This window comes from Musa acuminata, chromosome BXJ2-5 (assembly GCF_036884655.1).
Source record: "Musa acuminata AAA Group cultivar baxijiao chromosome BXJ2-5, Cavendish_Baxijiao_AAA, whole genome shotgun sequence".
NCBI lineage: Eukaryota > Viridiplantae > Streptophyta > Magnoliopsida > Zingiberales > Musaceae > Musa > Musa acuminata.
Window position 1 is genome coordinate 13123800 of NC_088342.1, and position 23433 is coordinate 13147232.

General features: G+C 35.8%; 1 protein-coding gene across 2 annotated transcripts; it reads right to left on the reverse strand.

Annotated features, from left to right (window-relative positions):
• Positions 1-703: 703 nt before the first annotated feature.
• On the reverse strand, positions 704-19870 carry LOC103973284 (valine--tRNA ligase, mitochondrial 1). 2 transcript variants are annotated; one of them, XM_009387808.3, is made up of 22 exons: positions 19680-19870; positions 17432-17479; positions 16363-16407; positions 15623-15685; positions 15255-15424; positions 15102-15174; positions 13270-13335; positions 13088-13171; positions 9619-9696; positions 9340-9423; positions 9173-9252; positions 8907-8964; positions 8530-8832; positions 8263-8433; positions 7258-7457; positions 6733-7135; positions 3703-3954; positions 3127-3624; positions 2960-3057; positions 2494-2593; positions 1615-1760; positions 704-1084 (listed from the first exon to the last, which is right to left on the reverse strand). In XM_009387808.3, the coding sequence occupies exons 2-22, from the start codon at positions 17438-17440 to the stop codon at positions 928-930; spliced, it is 3138 nt and encodes a 1045-aa protein (XP_009386083.2). In that variant the 5' UTR covers positions 17441-17479; positions 19680-19870; the 3' UTR covers positions 704-927. The 2 variants fall into 2 exon arrangements, with proteins under 2 accessions (XP_009386083.2, XP_064965011.1); XM_065108939.1 differs by lacking the exon at positions 19680-19870 and adding an exon at positions 19295-19404.
• Between the last annotated feature and the right edge of the window lie 3563 nt (positions 19871-23433).

Consider the following 23433-nt stretch of genomic DNA (forward strand, 5'->3'; position numbering starts at 1 on the left):
GGTGTGATTCACTACCCTAAGATGTATTCCCACCCTTCGTGTAGGGTTTCATCGAGAAGAAGACCGTCGTAGGATACAACCCGGATATCAATCTGCTGCAAGCACTATCATGGGGATGATCGAGGATTATAGCAGCACCAATGGAAATCGTAAAAAATCTGAACGTGAAAGACTGCGTTGAAGAGTGAGCAGCATCCCCCAAAAACTCCCATCTCGAAACATGATTTAAATAAGAGGAAACATAACAAACTCCCGATGTGTGCCCCACAGGAACCGGTCGTGGGAAGTAGCGTGCAAAGAGAATCTCCGTGGACCAAGTCGGATGACACAAAAAGTATATGAAAAAGGATAATTTTCTTTTTCTTTTTCTTTTTCTTTTTCTTTTTGGGGAGATTTCTAACAAATTCAGGAGGTGAAGACTAAGTAGTACAAGCCATAAATTCCACCTAATTGGCATTGGTTACACAATCTTTATTGTCTTAATCCAACAACTAACAACTATCTTATCACAAAATTCATATAGATTCTTGGTTAACACGTACATTGTGATGTAACAAATTATCTCATTAAGCTTCAACAGTTTATTTTGCATTATGTGAAATTTTAGGATCTCACATGTAAAAAATGTGCATATATACATATATAGCCACTTTGCCCACATGACTAGGCTAGTAGAAGGCAAATCACAATAAGTAGCCTGGAATGAAAACAAAAATTTTGAAGAAAGTAGTCATGTAATAACATCAACAGCCTGTACGACCATACAAGCAACTAAAAGAAGCAAACAGAGAAAATTGAAATCTCCAAGTACCTAAGTATGTTTGACCGATCATTCAAATAAGTTAACAATATTTGGCGTACAAATTAAAAATACCAAAAGCAATCAGAAACAATTGGTGTAGAAGTCTTTGTAATTCGTTAGATTCCTTATATTCTCCTCTTCAGATCCTGTTCGGCCTCGTCAATTAACTTAAGTTCATCTAGATAAGAATTGAGTTTCTTCATCTGGTCTTCCTGGATGGTCAGAGGAGCCTTTTCCTTGTAACCTAAACTATTCATCTCCTGTGCCAGAAGATCATGTTTCCTGCCAGTACCATGAAGGGAAATGAGTAAAAAATATTCATAAAAATCCGACATTATAAGGAAACACAGAACAAAGAATAGTTAACTATTCAACAGAAGAAATGGTTGGCTACCACAGACCGGTCCAGACGGTAAAACCATTAGAAAAAGACACCAAGTACTAGAATACAACCTGTATCAGTAAGTCTCAGGTGGACAGAAAGCATTTGGACTAGGAGAGCATAGACAGTTGCAGTGCTCACGGCCAATGTAACTGAATTATATTCAATTAACAAAGCAACTAAAACATAAAACAGCGAATTACAACTATTTGGGGTTGGTGGATATCAAAGTGCAGGCTAATGCCAAAAGTGATATCCTTCCATATGAATCAATTCATATGCTGTGGAAACATGAGTGCAACGATGTCTCATAAGCAAAGCATACTATTAAATAAAGATGCATCTTCAAAGATTATCGAATAAGAAACCCATCAGCACACAAGGGAGAAAGAAAAAAAAAAGGCAACATGCAGCAAAGTAAAGAAATTACTTTTGTGTCTCTTCTCTTCTTTTCCTTAACTTTTCCCATTCAGCTTCTGCATTAAGTGTTCCTTGAAGTTGAAGATAGACAGAAAGATTTTCATTCACGACATCAACTGCACATCCAGCAGGAACCGAGTCATCCTCGGTTAAAATCTACAAACGTTTACAAACATCCAATTCAGTATTTAATTAGGATACACTAGTAGTACATAGAGACAAAAAAATAGGTTAAATAACCTATCAAACCACAAAAGCACACAAGAACAATGCAGATTAAAAAGAGACAAAAGAAGGGAGGCTGCCATCTCTTTTTACCATAAAGACTTCATTTTTGCATGATTAGCACATGAAGCTGTGGGCTATAGCATGCATATGACTGTAGGAATGATAGCCATTTTATTTTTATCTCTCCATACACAATAAAAAAAATGAAAAGGATTCATCAAGAGTCTCAGGTCCAAGGTGCGCATACCATCAAAGGTACCTTCCACCAACATGCATGTGCAAACCTGACATCTCTCTTACAGCAAAATTTTACAAAAGTCAACTTCAACCCAACAATACATCTTTAATTGACTAAAACAAATGTGCAAGTGATTGAAACACATTAATGCTGCCACCTAAAAACTTTTTCCATGTGATAATCAAGGTTTAAATAAAGTGAAAGGATAATTTAGTCCACAAAAATCATATAATCCAAGCAACAGAGGAAACATCTCCAAAAATCAGAAGATCAATAAATTAACTAAAAGCGTAGAGTTGACAACAGAAAATTTTACAAATAATGCCAAAAAAAATTTCTCCTGATTGTTTGAAATTACAGAATATAACCAGTATAGATGCTTTGACAAGAAGTATTAAAGGTTTTCTTAATATAAAATAGAACCTTCAGGGAAGATACAGTGGCGAGTGTTAATATCTCTAGCTCATAGGCCTTGATGATGTTGGAGACATCATGTCCCCGGCAAAGTGCAAAGGCGGGATATCTGAAAACAGGAATATAAAAAATAGTCAATGAAATTTGTCAACAATATAGACACCATCTACTATTACCATGGATTCAGATAATAATCCAGACTGACTACATGACCCTGCACCAGTGCCTGGTATACAAGTTGTACCAACATATACAGACACTTCAAAAATAGTTATGATTTCATTGATCACAATTATTTCTTATGGTACCCTCCAGTCCGACACCATATCAGTATATAGTAAGGACCAGCAACAAAATCCTTGACTGCTATTACAGTGGTTAGGTAACAAGATGTCTGTTAGAAAAACCTGACCAGCAATTAAATCCTTGACTGATATTAAAGTGATTAGATAGCAAGATAGTCTGTTAGAAAAACCTTTCACTCTTGTCACTTTGTGGACGTAAGGATCTGAGCTTTCTAACAGCACCATTGACAATCTCCATATCACTCTCAATTCTCTCATTTGTCCAGGCCTACGAAGTTATGTCAAGAATTAAAGTTTTGAAAATTGATAACAGTATTAAAAGAAGAATAACACTTACTTCTACAACTGACGGATATTCTGATATCATAATTGACTCTTTCCTGCATGTTCCTTCTGCTTGAGGAAGACGCTGCCATAATTCTTCAGTAACAAATGGCATCAAAGGATGTAGCAAACGCAAGCCTGTGTCTAAACAAACCCACAAAGTATCCCTGGCAGCTTTTCTAGCAGATTCAAACTGTGATGAACCCATAAAGTAGGGTTTGATAGCCTCAATAAATACATCGCAAAGCTGAAATTGCCACCACGAGTATACAGCTGTAGTTGCTTCTGAGAATTTACATGATTCAAATGATGATACAGTTTTTGCCACAGCCTTGTTTAGAACAGAAAGTATCCATTGGCAGATGGATGGCATAGATTCCACCACAAGCATCTTAGGGGGAGCATAGTTATCTCCAAGCTTGGTCATGGCAAAACGTATGGCATTCCACAACTTATTACACCACTGCCTATAACCAACAACTCTCAAGACATCCAGATTGATCTTGTCTGACTGAAACAAGGAAAGGACATGTTAGTATCAGCAACAAGGCAAGCTTAAAAAGTTGGTTAACTTGGTGCAGAAGAAAACCTGGGCTGTATAAGAAACAAGAGCAAAGCGGAGGGCATCAGCGCCGCATTCAGGAATACCATTTGGAAAATCTTTAATTTGATCCATTTTTGCCCTTTCCAATTCATTTCGATCCAAATTACTTGCTTCCAACCGTTTGTGTAACCCTTCTAGTGATATGCCATTTATTACTTCAAGTGGATCAACAACATTGCCTTTCGACTTTGACATTTTCTGGCCATGCGCATCACGAATCATAGGATGCAAATAAACCTGAGGATGATTAAGAACAAAGTATCCAAGTGGGTTAGCCAGTCTCTGCAGGTGTTCAGTAACACAAGCACTTCCTAACATCTCCATACCCCTGGATCTATTCAATATTCATTACATCAAAGACATATCTATTGGAAAGCACTGAATCATCCATCTCAAACTACTGTCACATATTGCACACTTAGTGAACTGTACAAAGTGATCACCTGAAAGTCACATGATAATAATGCATCGATGCTGATAAATGGAAAAATTGGCATGACGAAAACTTGATGCAGATGATGTGTAGGGGTGTTCAAATCAAACCGGAAAACCAAACCTAACCAAAATTGAATCTGAACCGAACCAGTTCACCAATGGTTCGGTTATGAAGGCTATAAACGGTTCTGGCTCGGGGGTATCCTTCTTTCGCTCGGTTAACCGGTTCAAACCGAACCTGATTTTAATTTAAAGGATATCAATCCAGTTGAGATCACTATCCTAAGCACTTAACTGGTTCAAACCAACCAAAAGGCCCAATTTTACAAATAACGTGGGATTAATTTCAAAATCTTGTTGTATCGCCCAATTGGACCAAAATTCTGATTCAATTCAATTGAATTGAACCGGTACATTTGAAATATTTTTTTTAATTATTTGAAATTACAAATTCGTTAACCAATTAACCGAACCAGATTAACCGGTTTTGAATCGGTTCGGTTAAGTATATCCAAATTGGTTCCAGTTCGGACTACCTTCCTTTAACCGAATCGAACTGAAAAAACGATTCAGTTCGGTTCGAATCAGTTTAAACACCCCTAACGATGAGGTATGCACAGACCTGCCTTGGCAAATCAAAACACAGCAGTGTAAGATTGCTGCCAACCAGCAACTGGTGCTGCAAGATTTCAAATACTGGTCTGATACTGGTTTTAGTCATTAAAGAAGTAAAAAAGAGCCCAACTCAGGTTTCATAAGGCTCACAACTCTGGTACTTTGTTTATTCTATGGCTCAAAGCATTGATATCATGGAAAGATCGACAGAAACACTAAGATGGTGTGGCATAGTCAATCACCAATGCCACTAATGTTGATGGCAATGAGTACCTGTTAATGGAAAAGATGCACGTCCATTTTTCTCTGACCATTTTAATACCTCATTTTTCCTTCCTACCATTAGCATACCAAAGTAAACAAGGCAGTGGACTACACCATGCCACTACGATTGCAACAGTATAAAACTCCTAGACCACCACGGTAATGGCACCTCAGATGGAAATCTTAGAATGAAATCAAGACTACTCTAGTCCAACATGATCACATGTAACCAATATATGAAAAATAGGATAAAATCCAACAAGGAAGAAACTCAAATAGACCAAATAACCAACTACACACCAATTAGCCTCATTGACCATATTATCAGGTTTCCTCCCAAACCACTGGAATCAAGATCTAGGTTCCTCATCTTGATACACGATAATTTTATGTCCTGGATCATTGTGGACGCAAACTTAAGAGGTGAAATTGGGGATTCTATTTCACAAATAGCATTTGGTTCTATAAATACAGAGCTAGCTAATAACTAGTATAAGCTATGGACATTGCTATTCTCCAAGAAAAGCAGGAAACATAAATCACTAAATGGCCAAGAAAAAGGTTAACAAGTTTAGAGGCTTTATGACTCTGAGACTTCTAGCAACATTGTTATTAACAAATTTTTAAAACTAAATCTAATGTACCAAGTGACTCAAGTGATTCATTATGTATCAAAACTCAAATAACAAACCAACAGAACCTACAGTCCACCAGCCCAAACATTACTGTTCAGAACCCAATACTAAAAATAAGATGTACCCGTCCTGAGACGCAGGCCATTCCACGTTCTGGGCAACTAAATTTAATGTAGGATAAAAACTATGATATCAAATCTGATATAAAACAAGTTCAATACAATAATTTTTTTCTTTATTTAGGAATATAGGAAGAGAAAAAAGAGGAAGGAAAAGATAATAAACAAAAGATAACTACCAAGCTCACCATCAGATTAGATTTAGAATGAAAATTCAAGAGGTGCTCAATTATAAACTTAAACACAAGGTTTGACTGACTCCACCTTTCCTGCTTTACACAGTTAAAATTTGATATACAGTCTAATTTCTTTGGTCCTTGCTATTCCCTTAGGAAAAAGGATGGTCCAATGTACAAGTCTCCAGCCAATGAAGAGTGTAGAGAAGATTTTACTGTCTCCCAAATCCTAAAACAGCCCAGGCTGCATCACAGTTTTAGAACTATGGGTTTCAGAGTATACTTTAAAACTGACCTTTTTATCTATAAAATCAGCTGTCGTAAGATAATTCACATAGTCATGCAATAATTCACATTGCACTTTCTTGTCTGAATAGCCTAAACACAAGGTTTACAGGGAGGGGAGTTGAGTAAATATTCTGTTGGAAGTCAATGTTGACAAACATTTTTCGTTTCTTCTGAGTACTCAGTCTCTATTCCACTAAAGATCAAAAATCATGGTCCAGTAACAGTTCTGATGATCTACCAAAACAGCACAGTACAGGTGTACCAGACTGACATGTAGCACCAGATACCAGCCTGAAAAAACAATAAAAAATAAGACCGACCAGTATAGGATCATATGATCAGATAACAGTCCTTTGTTGGACTGGTAAGTATCAGTCGGTACCATGCTGAACGATATTTGTAACCTTGGACCCACCACGAACAAGTTCACCCGTAATCCCATAAAATTCCTACAATATATGCATATCATTTTCATGCTGTTACCTTTCTGAAGGGCACATCACCTCCAAGTTTCATTCCCAGCATAACCATCCGAGCTACCCAGAAAAAGAGAATATCGTGTCCAGTTTCAAGCAAGGAAGTTGGGTAGAATGCCTTAAAATCTGGTGTAACTTCTGGCCAGCCAAGCACAGATAATGGAAAAAGACCAGATGAGAACCATGTATCTAACACATCTGGATCTTGTACAATCTCAAAATTCTTCCCTGGGAAGATCTTCTGTGCCTCCAAAACTGCTTCCTGCTCATTTCTTCCAACCACCCAATGGCCATTGTAAGAACCCATTTCTTTAAGCTGGTCATCTTCAAGTGTGACATACCAGGCAGGAATGCGGTGACCCCACCAAAGCTGCCTTGAAATGCACCAATCCCGTATATTCTCTAGCCATCTGTATTGACGAAGATCAGAAAACCAAATCATCGACTCCAATATAAGTTACCATATAACAATCTACACAGCTAGAGAAATATACAAGCAATGTCACGTTTATGATCCAAGCATTTGAATTACCTTTTCCATTCCTGTTCATACTGATGTGGAATGATCTCAATTTTCTTGTTGTCTCTACTCAGGACTGCATCAAGAGATAGTTTTGCCATGCTTTTACAATCAACAAACCACTGAGGTTTTATCATTGGCTCTACCACATCATTACTTCTTGAACAAATGCCAAGCTTCATTTCATTCTTCTGAGTTCCTCTGTACAGTCCCTGTTCCATGAAATATTTTGTTTTTATGGAAGCTGACACATTAAAGACTTTGTAATGAAGTGAAGGGAAAGAAGCAAAAAACTGCATTTGCAGTGGGTATAAGTGCCAACTCTTAGCAAGTTAACTTAGAGCTAATTACAAAAAATATCAGTTCCAACAATGTTATATTACAGGTGGAAAAGGTGCATATATCCTGTTCAAGTTTTTGTCTTTTCTGTTTTCCACCAAACTAGCTTTACTTTATGAGCTGATACAAAGTTAAAAACATGTGCAAAGTATGACCATAGCCACAGCAATTTCTACTACTGTATGGAAAATTGGCATGATCCACAGCAATTAGCAGTAGAAAAGAATCACACTATTTGCTAAATAAAGCACACAAGAATACAAAACTTTTCAATAATATCCACAAGATAGTTAAAAATTGAGATGTTTGACATTTCCAATACAAGCTTCTATAAAATAATAATCATAACTGATAATTGCTCATGCTATTGAATACTCCACGGCTGCTTAGATTAACAATATTCCATAAGAACAACCAATAATACATCACCTAATCAACTTGACAAGTGAAAGTTTACAATTACACCAGGTCAAAGTGCTTTCCAACTCTGGAACACAAGGAAGAGGTTAAAGGTAGAAAATGGTATACAAAATGCCGAAGGTAGAAATGGTGCACTAAATGCTACTGATAAGTGCAACCTTTAGATGCAATGAATCAAATTAAACAAGGACTGGAGCTGGATTATAATGGATATATACTGTTACTCTGTGGCCATTGAAACAGCAAATAAATTGATACCTTTGCCTGCAATGCCTCAATAACAGCCACACGAGCTGCAAATCGTGGCATCCCTTCAAAGTCTGCACCACCATTGATATTGATCTTCCCTTCATCAGTAAAGATATTAATGAAATCAAGATTATGGCGTTTTCCAACTTCAAAGTCATTAGGGTCATGAGCTGGCGTAATCTGCAATATATAGATATAAAAGAATTTAACATTCAGAGAAAGGCACAAAGAATGGTCAAGTAAAAAATTTTTGTTGAAGATGTACAATATGCTTACTTTGACAGCCCCAGTTCCAAATTCAGGATCAACAAGCATATCATCACAGATTATTGGAAGCTTCCTCCCATTGAATGGATGAACTGCAAATCTTCCATGAAGATGAGCATAACGTTTATCTTTAGAATGAACAGCAATTGCAGTATCACCAAGCATTGTCTCCACTCTTGTGGTGGCAACTACAATCTCACCCAAACCTCCCTCAAGTGGATAGGCAAAAGAAGTCAAAACACCAAACTGAACATCATGATCATAACCAGGGACTTTTCTAAAAGTCTCTTCTTTGATGTCCTCATGATCAACCTGATATTACCAACCAGACAAAATAAGAATAAGATACTCATAGTTGCAAATTAATTATAAGAATACACCCACACCTCAATATCAGATATTGCTGTTCGTAATGTGCAGTCCCAATTCACAAGGCGATGATCCCTGGAAATAATACTAATTAATTTGATTTGATAGTTCATGAATCTACTAAATTTGAACATGATTAGTTATAGAAATTATAGACGTATAGGACAACAGAAAACCTATTTTTACAGAAAAATTTATTATTTCCAGCTCTAGGAATGAGAAATTTTCTAGCATGTCTGCAGTTGCTTAAAATAAACTGAAGATACTGATTGTGCCAGCCAACCTATAGATTAAGCCTTCTTTATAAAGCCTGACAAAAGCCTCTGTTACTGCCTTTGATCTTGCCTCATCCATTGTGAAGCACTGTTTTATGAAACAAGGACATGATATAAGAAACTCATTTTCTGAGATAGTTAACAAGCAATCACACTTGGAATCTCCTAAACTGACCTCACGAGACCAGTCAAGTGAAGCTCCCAATCGACGCTCTTGGTTTAGTATGGTGCCTCCATACTTATTTTTCCATCTCCAAACCTAATAAACACAAGGAGAAAAGAAGAGAATATCAATTGAGAAACCACTATGAAAGCATTAATTTGGCAATAACAAAAAGTTCATTTATTCTGATAAAAAAATACATACCAAAAATCAGCTAATAACAAAAACGTACAGAAAATGTTTTAAAGGGTAAGAGGAGAAAAAAACATTCATAAGAAAGCAATAACCCACCTCAGACACAAACCCTTCACGCCCAAGATCATGCCTCGTTAATTTTCTTTCCTGCATTAACTTCTTCTCCACGACCACCTGAGACATGTTAATCGAGTGATCAGCTATCAAAACCTTCAATAGACATATCAGATAACACACATTGCAAAGAAGCAAACAAGTTATATTGATGACAATAAATTATAAGGTGCCATGATCCAGAAAATTTAATAAACAAACTGCGTTTGGGGGATGGTTGTACTTGTACCAGTGGAAGCACTTCTACTTTTGCCATTTATCCATAATATATAATGTGGCAGCACAAAATCATTAGAAGAATTCTGAAAATGGATTTAAATTCTATATCAAAGTATGACAAGGTTAGCATTTAAGAATATACTACAAGAGTATTGCAGAGAGTTCTACAATTTACATCATAATATTTTCTATTTTAAAATCACAATTCCCTCTACATCAAACTATATGGAAAGTAACAGTAATAACAACTCATTGCTGTTAATACTCTGTTCGTAATAATTAACTGGCAGTGTAACAACCATGCTACAAAAATCAGTATCTAGTCCATTATTATATCAGTTACCACCCATATCATAATGGTTGATATATGACATACTAAGTCCCATACCTTACCAGTCCATAGCGTTGGAACCACAACATTCTGATGAAGTACAGGTATCACTATTTAAATCATGTTGTTAATAAAATACATATATACGTAAAAATAACAAACTCATAAAAGAAGGCACTTGAATTGATTGAGTGTATTTTTCACAACATAACTCAGCATCTGTTCATGATAGATATTGCATGGTTAACTTTAGGGAATCGAATGAGAAAATCATTTATCAAAAGGTAAGGCAAATAAGGCTAAGTAATTGCTACTTAAAATAACAAAATATAAGTTGTTTTTTTACAAGCGGAACTTTGTTTGTAATTCAGGGATAAGGATAGTCTGAAACAACTAGAACAACAGCTAAATTTTGCTTTAAATTTTCCACAAATGGCATTGAGAATAAACAGGGATGCAAAAGGCCTTGATGCAGAAAGTCAAAAATCCCATCTTGAAATCAATGATCCTAACAAGATGGGCATGACAATGAATTTTGGTTATAGCTTCACACATTCTGAAGCCTATTCAAGGGGCACAAGAAAGGCTCTTGATGATCAATTTTAGCAGCATAATCAAGGAAATATGATGACATGATCTCTCAAGGTCACTAAATGAACAGATTTAACTATCTGTCACTATGCTAAGTCTAATTTAAAACTACAAATAAAAAGTTGCTGTAGGTTCTTTTGTGGCAGAGAAGAGGAAAAGGAAGCATGAGAGAGAGAGAGAACAGGATAGGAGCACAAAATAGAAAAAAAGAAGGCATGCACTGCAATGATGTCCTCAGACACACTAATTACTGTTCACACAAATAATATATCCTAAAACTAGACTCTTGAAATGGAAACCCACATGCACCAGGCCTGCCTGTTTAACCTAATCTTTCCTTTTCAAGACAATTCCTATATGGGCTCTTTAAAAAATCTCCATGACAAGCTGCTGCAGAAACTTGAGTGAATCTTACACAGGATTTATTCAGCCATATTTGTCAAACATATAAGGCTCCCTTGCAAAAAAGAACCATTGTCATTGGAAGGTATTTGCCTAATTATGAAACATTAATTGGACCTTTCCATCTTCCTACAACATAACAAAACTGAAAAGATGACTGAAATTCAAATTAGATCCAAGCTTGACCACAGTGGACTCTAACCTAGACATGACTCGACCTTTGACAGCATTAAATATGGAAAATACCAGGCATTGTTGTACCACCCGAAATGGTACGATTTTGGCAGTATATATCGGTCCGAGCGTGGACCAATACACGGACCACCCCGTTTTGAGCGGTCTGTAATAAAATAATCAAAAAATGGTGAGCCCCAGTCCATTTCGGCGTTAAAAAAAAACATATTAGGGCTCTTCTCATGTACGAAGCTGTGGCATTGCCTCTTCGCCACTTCGCCGCTGCAGCGATGCTACCTCTTCGCTGATTTGCTACTGTGATGCTGCAGCGATGCTGCCTCTTTTGCCGCTTCGCCATTGCAATGCTGCAGCAGCACTGCCTCTTCGCCGCTGTGATACTACCGCTTCCCAAGTATCGCTATACTTCTCCTCTCTTTCTTCTTCTTCCTTCTTCCTTTCTCCTTCCTCCTGTATTCCTCCACTGGACCTTCCTTTTCAACCTCTTTTACTTCCTCGTCGAAACATCAGTACGCACCAACGTACCATGTTGGTACACCGATACGGAGCAGCACATGCCATGCCGCCGATCAGTCGACACACCGGCTCGGACTGGTAAATCAAACCTTGGAAAATATAATTTAAATAATGATTGAAAACACTGAAAAAAGCTTCTAGCTTCACAAAGCATTCATCATAAGGAAAATAGAAAGGTGAGCATACACAGACAATGTAGATTTTCTTGTCAAGAGTGGGGCTTTTACCTTATATGAAGGACAGATCAACACACAAATGATTAACGGTGTAACTACTCTATAGGCCTATGTAAAAACTAACCACAACCACATATGATCAAAATTGACAAACTTGCTCAAAAGATTCACTAGTTTAATGGACAATATAATTAACACCCCAATACAAACTAACATATTAAATATTTTCCATGACAGAGATTCTCCAATGTGAAATCATGTTTACACAATAACAAAAGTTTAAAGGACTACAAAAACGAGTCACGAGATCTACTACAAAGTTCTTGTTTGTGTGCTTAGAAGCATCAATAAAGCTTGAACTTGACTTTCAGTTAAAATGTGCTAAATGGACATCTTGTAATTAAAAAAAATCTAACATGACCAAGATTTAGTCATTTCAAACTTACATCCAGTTTAGCTGATCATGTTCTCAAGTATTTCATACTTCTTGATACAGTGAATCAACAACAGGAATATCTTTATAGTGATAATTCCTTCTAATGCAACCCAAAAGGACCATATTGATAATTTAATGAATTTTGAAATGATTTATAGGTCTTTGCAAATAGTAAAGTGATTTGGCCACCTTTCAAGATCTACAACTCTTTGTCATGAACATCGATGTTCTAATAAGGCAGGCAGATCCTACATCAACAATCTAAATTCTGTTTGAACCAATAGAAACAGCACCAAGGATATTTTGACCATTTGAATCAAACTTGAGCAGACTAGTTGTAGCTGGAGACTAAAGTCTTTCCACTCAACTTAAAATGGAAGAATTGCCATCTCCCACAACTTACAAACAATAATTTGAAAGGTTCAAGCAACAACATGCACATTCAATTTTCAATCCCGCTGTAAAAGCATCATAATTGTCATACTCAATATTGCATAGTAAATAAAAGATCATGTCCTACAGCTTCATGGAGATCATAGAAGATCAAGCTTAGAATAATTTACAAGCTGATATATAAAGAATTACTACCTGGGTTGCTATGCCAGCATGGTCCATTCCAGGAACCCATAGAACATTGTAGCCCGACATTCTTTTCCAACGGATAATTGTGTCCTAGATCAGGCAAGCATGCCATACACAAACATTAAAAGTAGTACAGAAATGAAGCATTGATATGAAACAAGAGAAGAAAAGGCTTAATGTACACTCACCTGTATAGCAGCAGTAAGGCCATGACCTATATGAAGAGCACCAGTCACATTTGGAGGTGGAAGTACCTGAGGAAGAAATAATGATCAACATAAAATAAGTTGTGAATATCTGTATCACAAGTTACTTATAGTTCTAAGCATGCTAGTATTTCCGGATCAAACCATGCCAAGCGCTCATAGATATGGACTAGTTTGGTTTCGTACATGTACTTCCCATTAAAAAGATAATAGCGCATGGCAGAGTCTAATAAGCAACAAGATATATGCAGACTCTCACAAGCAAGTTTCCTTGTTAGTATGTAGTTAAATTGTGACCAGTAAGACAAGATACAGGTCAGGCAGCATAGCTCATGGACCCACACTGCAGGCCTTGCCATTATAACAAGATCATCTATAAAAATTATAAAATTAAATATCTTGTCTACAGCAACAACAAGGACATAATGTCCCAACTATTTAGGAACGACTATGATTTTTTTCTATAAAAAATCATATTCTTAGTTAGATTAAAAGTATTTCAATCCTTATTAATATTTTCTAATAAAGTCTTTCTAGGTCTCCCTTCACCTCTCCTAGTACCAATAATATTAATTGTTTCACGTCTTCTAATTATAACATCGTCCTTGTAGCACATATATATATTACTTTAAATGATTCTTCCTCATTTTATCTTCTATTAATTATTCCATGTCTTCTATTTACAACATCACCTTCTTAACACATATCCATACCATTTTAAATGGTTCTTCACTTAATTGTTCACAAATGAAAGCATTCTTGTCTAAGCGTATAAAACAAAGGATTAGATACCAATATCATGCCAAGATGGCACAAAGAAACTAGATAAATAGTCAAGACAGATTACATATCAGTTCTTGTAACCAAAAATCAAGAAGTATTTGCAACTATTCTTCAAAATTGCAAGAATCTAATACTATGTTTTAAGTTTCTATGGCCTATCAATTCATTCTTCCATGATCTTTATTTATAATAATGAGATGGTGATTGTCTTATCTTTTGTTCATAACATGTTTCATTGAGAACTCAAATACACAAAGAAGGCAATAATGAACGAAAACTAGAAAGATAACAAATCCAATTAGCTTTTATCCTCTCCCACTTGTTTTCATCTTCTTGGCTCTCACTTCCTCCTAACATTTTATTCTCCTACTAGGCATCCCCTTTCATTTTATTATCGCAGTATCCTTGTTGATATAGAATATATAAAAGGAGTAAATCAAATCAAAAGTACAAGAATCAGAACCAAATATTATACACAACTAACCTCCTTCATATAGAGAGAGTTAGTTTATTTTCCACTTCACACAATCCTATAGATAAATTCATATCAGAGGACAAGATAGTCAAATTATTTTGGCCAAATAAAGGAGAAATACACCAATTTAAGCCACACTACTTCCCCCATATTATCTTTTTCTTTGTTTGATCATCTCCTTACCATCTTTTACGTTGCCCTCCCTTGCTTGGTTTTCTAAGTTCTATAGCTCACAAAAATTAATAAGGTAAGATCAGCACAAATCCACAGTAAAAGGCAACCAAGGAACCATTTTCTGATGCACTTACAAAATTGTTACGTTGTTTATTTAACTAGCAAATATGTCAAGATAGAATGATGCAGTCACTGACAAGAATTAATAGTCTTCAGCTAGTTGTCTGCTCTCAATTTTCCTATATAAAGACTCGATGATCAAACAACTTCTCAACTAATTAAACAATAAGGTAAAATTTTACTTCATGGTCAATGCCAAAGTAAAACAAATACACGAGTCATTTCCAAAGTAACAAATTTTAAAAATCTGCAAAACACTTACAATAACAAAAGATGGTTTTGAGCTGCTTGCATCTGCTGTAAAGAAATCTGATGCTTCCCACCATGAATACCATCTAAGTAAAATGAACAACAAAAGATTATTAGAATCTACAATAATTTTAATTCCTATTTGAAACACTCAAAAAATATTTACGATTTTTCAACAGCACTGGGATTATATTGCTTGGCCATTTGACGAGAGAGCTGCTTTTTCTCTCCAACCGGGGTAAGAGGGTCCATAAAATCCTCGGGATTCTCTTCTTCAACATCTCTTTTCCTCTGTTTTCGCTCACTCTTCTTAGATCCATCAGATGACCTTTGTGCCTTTCAAGCAACATTATTGAAGAGATTTAAGATCTACATTACCAACTGAAAATTACATATTGTCTAAAAGAATTAACTATAATAACAACAACAACAAAGCCATAAGTCTCAACTATTTGGGGTTGGCTCTAAAAGAATTAACTATATTTTGTAATTCATAAACACATGCCAGCTTGAAAACAAGTGACATATTGTTACCTGGAGTTTTGCAGCTTCTGCCTTTTGTGCAGCCTTAAGTTTTTTCTCTTCTTTCAGTTTAGCCTGTTAATGTGAAGTAAGCAAGTTAACTCTGGAACCAAACAAAAAAAGCAGTTAAGGAAACAAAAATAACTAGGCAACATTCTGTGTTGTGATCAACATTCTGAGTTTGGCTGCCACTGGGAACAAGAGAGGTGGAAAGACAGAGGAAAAAAGGAAGCGTGTATGTTCCCCGATCCTCCCCTTTTCTTTTTTTAATTTTTTTCTTGACCAGTACCCGAAAAAAGGCACCACGTTGATCCAACCAAGGCCTGTATTAATTCCCAAACTGACAGATCAAAACTTGCAAGGAACAAATGGGGTCTAGTAGATTCTGCACACGGTAACTGTTCTCAGTGGCAGAAATAGAATCTTTCAAAGACATGAAAGGGAAAATAATTCACCAGAACTTAGTGTGTAAGTGTCAATAACAAAGAGAAAAATCTAGTTCCTAATTTCATTATTAAGTTTTAAAAAAGTTCTGAATGCAAAATCAACACAGTACTTCAGCATCAATATGTTGCTAGCAATTTTAAGGTATTAAAGAAGAAATCTTGGTAGAAAAGAACCTTAAGCATAATAATTGAATAACTTCAAATTAAGGATTTTACCATATTTATAATGCTCCTGAAGCATGTAAAGTGGCATACATCTTTTAGTGGAAATAATAAGTAGGGAATGGATTCTCACAAACAACAAACCTTTTGCTCCTTTTTTAGTTTCCTCTCCAGATCTTGATCTTCAATCTGCAAATGCCATTAATAAATCCGAGTGAAAATGTTAAATTATTTGGTACAGAAATAGGAAGATAGTACATAGTCATTTAGAATACAAAGATGCAACCTCAGAACCTTGGTAGAATTATATGTGGCTTAATTACCCAATCAAAATATTAAGAAACAAAATATACCATGATTATTAATTTAATGGCATACAAAACATGAGTTTGAAGATAAAGCTCAATAAATTAGCAATGATAAAGTGAACAAAAAGTGTATCTAAAATAGATATACAAATAAAAGAATTAGTAATAATGATGCAACACACAAAAGTAGGATCATTTACTATTATTGGACTGCACACTAAATAAAGGATTTGCAAAACCATTCAAGGAAAATGAAGGCAGTTAATACTTAATGCTTTGAATGCCAACCACAAATATAGACTTGCAAACAACAAGTCGTTGGACACAATTTCAGAATTTATGCACAGGCCAGTATCCAGAAAGTTCCAAACAACATTCAATCAAAAATAAAAATATTGTCATAGTATTACATAGAAAAACTTTACACTTGCAAATAAGAAATGGATTACTCAATTATTAAAGATGCGTATAATGAATAATATATTTGGTACTATCATTAAAAAGAAGGAAAATAAGACAATAATCAAAAACCGTATTTTCCTCGTCATCCTTTCCAACTCATCATCCTGAGACTGCACAGAATTTATAGACAATTCTAAATCCATTTCTTTTTGCTTATAATTAGTCTCAAAATAACTACAAATCTTCTTGGAAAACCTATTTCAAGAGAGGATATTAAAATAGTACATTGAAGTTTTCACAGGAATGTATACATGGTATAAAGGACACAATTCAGTTCCTCTTCGATTAGCACTAAATTAGAAAGCATATTCAATCATCAAAACTCATGAATTTATAGAGAAGTTCAAAACCAGGTGGGTTTTAAAGTTAATTGAGGAAGCAATTCAATGTGGCTACTGGCCACTACTACACCCTATCAAAAATCAATGAACAAGTTAACTTACCGGATCCATCGTGTAAGCGGTCACCGCAATCGGCCTTGATTTGAGTACCTTATTAAATTTCAACAACAATACACAAATTCCAATAGTTAGTGAAACCAGTATTCGACGACTTTATAAATTGCATATATAGAAGGAAGAGAAAATTCAAATTGGCAATATCCCAATTAATATAAAGAAAATGCCAGATAAGTTAATGGTACTTCCAAAGCTAAATAACAAGGCTTTACAAACAGAACCAGGATTGACAATTTTGAAAAAACCATTGAGTTAGAATAGGATCGGCTGGATTGGACAACACAGATCAGAGGATCAGGTTTCAGAAAAAAATGAAAAGAATATGAAAATCAACTAAAAATTTAAAAATTTAAAAAATCTAACACAAGAACATAGAGACAAATTATGCACTCAAATCTATCTATTTTACATACAAAACATCATTTAGTTTTCTTAATTGAAATCTTGAATTAATTGCTTTGTGAATTTAAGAGCATAATCTTTATTTTTCCTTTCTTGAACCACATGAATGTTATGCCATTTTATATAATTTATACATTTTTTAGCACTTCTATTTTTATTAATTCTACTATGCAACACCTACATGAAAATAAAAAGTGCATAAACTTTCTTTAAAAATAATAAAAATTATCAAAAATAATAAATAGGTAATTAGAGACTAAAGAACAAAATTATTCCTAAAATAGATATTCTTAAAGCATCCATGTGATTTAGAAATACAATGTAATTGATCAAAGATTGAAAATAACGAGGACGAGCCTTGGTACAACAATAAGGTTATTCCTTTGCGTCCTGAGGGACCAGGGTTTGAATCACGAAAACAATCTCTTTAAATATTTAAAGGTAAAACTACATACATTGACCCTCTTCAGACCCTACATTGGCATCAAAAGAAAAATAGCCACAAATCACCCTTTTTTTCTAAAATTTTCTACCCTTGACCTTAAAAAATTTCAATGGCAGACCCATTGAGGTGCACTCTTTAAGGAAACCTCCATTCCATCTGAGATTGCAATAAGTCCACTGTCCACTTTAATGAGTCTTGCCATCCATCCATATTAACAACGACACCTCTTTACTTCCAAGGAGATGACACAGAAGCATGGGCCTTGCAACAACTATGGCCATATGAAGCTGGAACTGCAAGATCTATGCTTTCTTATCTCTACCTTACTCTTTTTTTCTTTTTCCTTTTCTTTTGCAATTGGTGCCCCTGTCATCCCCGACTGATTTTTCAAGGAGAATTTGATGAAGTTTATGTAAAACACTATAAGATGCTTCATTAAACTTTGAAAACTCCCAGCACTGACCATATACTATCGTATTGGCTCAATCCTTCCATTATGTAATTAATACAAAATTGCTTTAAATGAAAAAAACATAAGTACACTGAATAAACTTAGTTCAATAGAACCTTATCGGTAATGATATTGAAATATTCAATCACCGTTACTAGGCATACAAAAAAAGTAAAGGGCCGCACTTGGGTTGAGATCAATATGGATTTAATCATATTAGGAAAATCCTATTTAAAAGTCCCGATCTGGACATGCATAACCGATAAAAGTTTAAAATTTACATCTGGCTCAGCTTGGAAATCCCACCCAACCCATCCATTAGTAGGATTGTTTTCAACTGTAGTTCAAAAAATCAGATTGTTACACATCCACTTACATAACAATTCAATACGATTTTTAACTTGGCTTTCATTTCTTTATATTACACTCAAGGTGCAATTTCGTACCGACTAGTAGAAGAAAAGAAGAGGAGGCAGCGAAGAAAGTGAAAGGAGGAGAAAGAAGAAGGAAGAAGAAGAGGCGGTGGAGGAGGATGAAAATAGGACCGTACCCACTAAGCGACGCGCGGTGGAGCATAGAGGATTTAGGCAGCGGCGGGCCGGCAGCAGGCCGGCGGCGGGGAGGTCGCGTGGAGCTCGATATTAGGGCGATTAAGAGCGAGAATTTTTTTTCATTATATAGTGATCGGACCGGACGGTCCGGACTGCCTAAATGGATCGAGTCCGCTACCGGTTCATATCGACACCGGAAAATACCGATCGGTGCTTAGCGGTCCAGTGTACTAAGCTTCCATTATTTACACGGGAAAAAAGACGCTGTCTCAAAAGTAGAACGATAAACATTAAGGTATTTCCTAATCAAATTGCTCTAAAGCCAAGCGAAAAAAGAACCAGAAAAGGCATAACAACGATGATCGATAAGAAAAAACTCTCCACCTTACAAAAAAATCGAAGAAAAACCGGTGGCACGACGGCCCCCCGCCTGAGATGGTGGAGGGAAGAGAACGTCTTCAATCCAAACGCCACTCCGGCCTTCGGTGACGGAAGTCGCGGAAGAACTCTTCTTAGGCAGCCGGGAAGTCAAGGATATACGGAGAGGGGGGACGATGCGACCGAATAGGAATCTCAAGGGCGGAGTTGAGGAAGATATTGGAGAATCAAACCTAGGGTTTATGCATTCACTCGACGTCGTTAGATCAAGAACAAACGGTCATCAGGTGGCCAGCTCTCAGATCACGAAAAGTGTTCATCTGATCAAAATGTCCAAACCACAAACGACGCTACCTTCTTTTTTTTAATGACAATTATATATATATATATATATATATATATATATATATAGTATGTGATTTGCATATTTATTTCTTTAAATTTGAATTTATTATACGTATCATCACTACTTGAAAATTACATGTAAAAATTATATTATTTCTTTTTCTTTCCGCACTTGAGTGATAGGAAGGATGTCGATAATAATTTAATCAACCCAACTTATATCGCACTCAATATGCTTTAGAAATCTTTTGATGTACCTCAGGAGGCTTCAAACTATCAAGTCGATCTAAAAAAGTTAGATAAAATTTTGAATTTGATCCCTGTTTTAAGATTAAAGTGAAGAAAGAGATTAAACCTCAATAATTGTGCTTGTGGGAGCTTTTGTAGGCTTCTCCAATTACAAGTAATTAGAAAAATATTATCCACCAAGAGAAAAGAATCAGATTGACATAGGCCAATTTGGTGATCTTAACTTGTGTTTGTTCTATTAATTAGGATGTTATATATCTTAACTCGACAAACATCATTCCTATGATATGTCCTCCCTCCTTCTCTCTTTGAATCGTGAAGTTTTTATAAGGACGCATTGAGTAGATATCGTATGCTTAGTCCAAGGATATATCAAGTAACTCTTAATGTCTAACTTGAGGAGAGTGTATCAGTTATGCTTGCTAAAAATAACATATTAGGCATGTTTTGAATGCATGGCTTAAGAATGATATATCAAATAACTCTTAGATGCTCAAATAAAAGCATATCAAGTAGCTTTTGGATTCTTAGCTTAAGAATGTCATATCGTGCAACTTTTTGATGCTTAGTTTGAGAAGAGCACATCAGGCAACCTTTGAATGTTTGGTCAGATAAAGACACATTAAGTAGCTCTTAAATGCTTAATTTGAGAAGGATGCATTAAGCAACTTTTGCTTTGATGATTTCACTAATAGTCAACACTCTTGAGTGGATGAGCGAGATATAATTGACAAGGTAACTCTCAGATAAACTATCATATAAGTGAGAACTCATTTTGAGTCCTCTCTCTAAGTCTCTTTAGCCTATTGTCTCCACCTTCTACTCCTCGGACTTTTAAAGCATCACTCATTTTCTTTTATCTTAAGTTGGGAATATATCCTCTTGTTAGTCATTCCAAGTTTTGATCCCTTAACTAATGGATAATTAAGGGGCTCAAAGTCGTCTCCTCATGTAGTTAAAGGGAGGGGGTGTGTCATCATCTTCTTTCTTGGGAGAGATAGCAAGGTGGATCTAAAGGTTTTCATGAATCTTCATATTATAAAGGATAATTATATCATGATTCTACCCTAACTCCCAAGTATATTGAGCACTTGCACTTTAAATACTCAATCCCAATTGGGTTCCAATTATACCCATGATCCGATATTTAAATATCTTTGTCTCTTTATCGATGTGTTTGAGGTTAGGCTTAGGTCCCTCTTCATCCGTTGATCAAGTTGTGACTCCAATTGTGGAGGACATCGCACCTCAAATGGTGTTTAACTTATGATATTATCTCGTTACACTTTTGTTTTCAGGTCTACAAGAGGATCATTAGATATTATTTTATAGTTTGAGAGGTATTTAAGGTGAAGGATGACCTAACCTCCACAAAAAGTTTGAAAAGGCGTTACTTCTTCATCGAGTCTTCCGTCTTAATTGTTTGATATACACCATCACCAATACTTTTCCTTTGATATTCAAGGAAAAGGATCAGGTGCTTTAGTGTTGGAAAATTTGGGGGCGACATCACATGCGCAATGGAAGAATATAAAAAATAAAAACTCCAATTCCCAAAGATGTGTTCGTCATCATGCGAAGATTGGTGTGCAAAATCCACAAAATAGAAAATTGTGTATATTAAAAATTGTATTACCTAGGGAGATCATATATCCTTGAATCCCTACAGATCTCTAGGAGAGAGTGAAGGAGGTCAAGCGCCCTCCTCTCTGGCGGTGATATACACAATAGGGCTACGACGATGCTCCTTAAAACTCCAGGCCTACTATTTGAGGTGGAGAGAAGAAGGAGAATAGGAGAGACAACCAAAAAGCTATAGCCTATAAAGCATTAGTTCCCTCCTATTTATAGAGGTCCCTTGTCAATTTAACCCTAATGGATCCTACCATATTGGGTATTGGATCTCCATCAAACTACCCATGCTTATTAGATTAGTGGATCTCTATCCAATAATCTCTCATTGGCTCTTGTTGGATCTCATCTATAGGATCTAATAATTCAGAGGCTTATTGGATATCTAATAAGATAGGGGCTCCGACGGATATCTCATATTCGAATCTCTACTAATCGCAACGCTTACTATATATGTGTGACTCTCTAGGCCCAATATCGAGCTAGCAATGAGTCATACCTATCGGAACTCCTTCTGGCTCAATGAATTATTATCTCTATAATAATTCACTCGACTCATCGACTACGGACGTACTAGGCCACTACGTCGCAGTCCCCAGATGATACAAGGGAATCCAATCCATTGGACCTATCTGTCCTTTCGTAAAATTTCAATTTGAAAATTTATTCGATGAAACTCGTATCAGAAATGTGTTTAACTTATAATATAAGTAAAGCTAATAAGCAACTAAAGAAAAATATTATAGTGGTTCGGTCATTCTGACCTATGTCCACTCCTAATTCATATTCCCTCGAGGCTATCGACTTTTACTATCGATTTTCTTTTCAATTGGTGAAGATCAACTACCCTTATTACAATCCTTTCTCATGAAGATCAACTACCTTTATTACAATCCTTTCTCCTTTTCATAGGTTCGAGAGAGAATCTTCATACCTCTATTTTACAACAATACCTCACTTCTCCCTTAGAAATACTTCTAAACTCAAGGAGGAAAAGACTCAATATTTTAAGAGATTTTACACACTTAAAATCATATGTTTTTTTATACTATTGCATGCAAGCATGAGAGGGATATTTATAGGCCTCAAATATCTTCAGAAATGAAGCCAAAAATTTAAATCCCTATGTTTTCAAGGTACCCGCGATACCATCGCTTACCACCCTGTGCATTGGCAGTACCACTGCTTGCCTAAGCGATACCATCGCTAGTCTGAGCAGTACCACCACATGACACTAGACGGTACCATCGCTAACCCTGATAATACCACCGTTGGTTTTTTTTTGGAAAAATATATTTCGTACTTTCCAACTCACAAGCAGTTCTACCGCTTGGGCCAACCTTAGGTTATTGAATTGGCCTTCAAATTAACCAAATTCAGTCATAATTCAGTTAAATTTTAAACTACTTCGATCAAGATATAAATGATTATAATCATGAATCCTATATTGTCCGACATATCATAATTCATCCGACACTTTGTCCGAACTTCTAACGTGTCATTTTTTCCTACGATATATTGCCCGATCCATTGA

Excerpts from the sequence above, each read along its gene's own strand:
- LOC103973284 (XM_009387808.3), bottom strand. Across the intron at positions 15,425-15,622 it reads CAGAAGCTGCAAAACTCCAG|GCACAAAGGTCATCTGATGG; the intron begins GTAACAATATGT and ends GTTGCTTGAAAG. Across the intron at positions 3,058-3,126 it reads AATATCCGTCAGTTGTAGAA|GCCTGGACAAATGAGAGAAT; the intron begins GTAAGTGTTATT and ends ATAACTTCGTAG.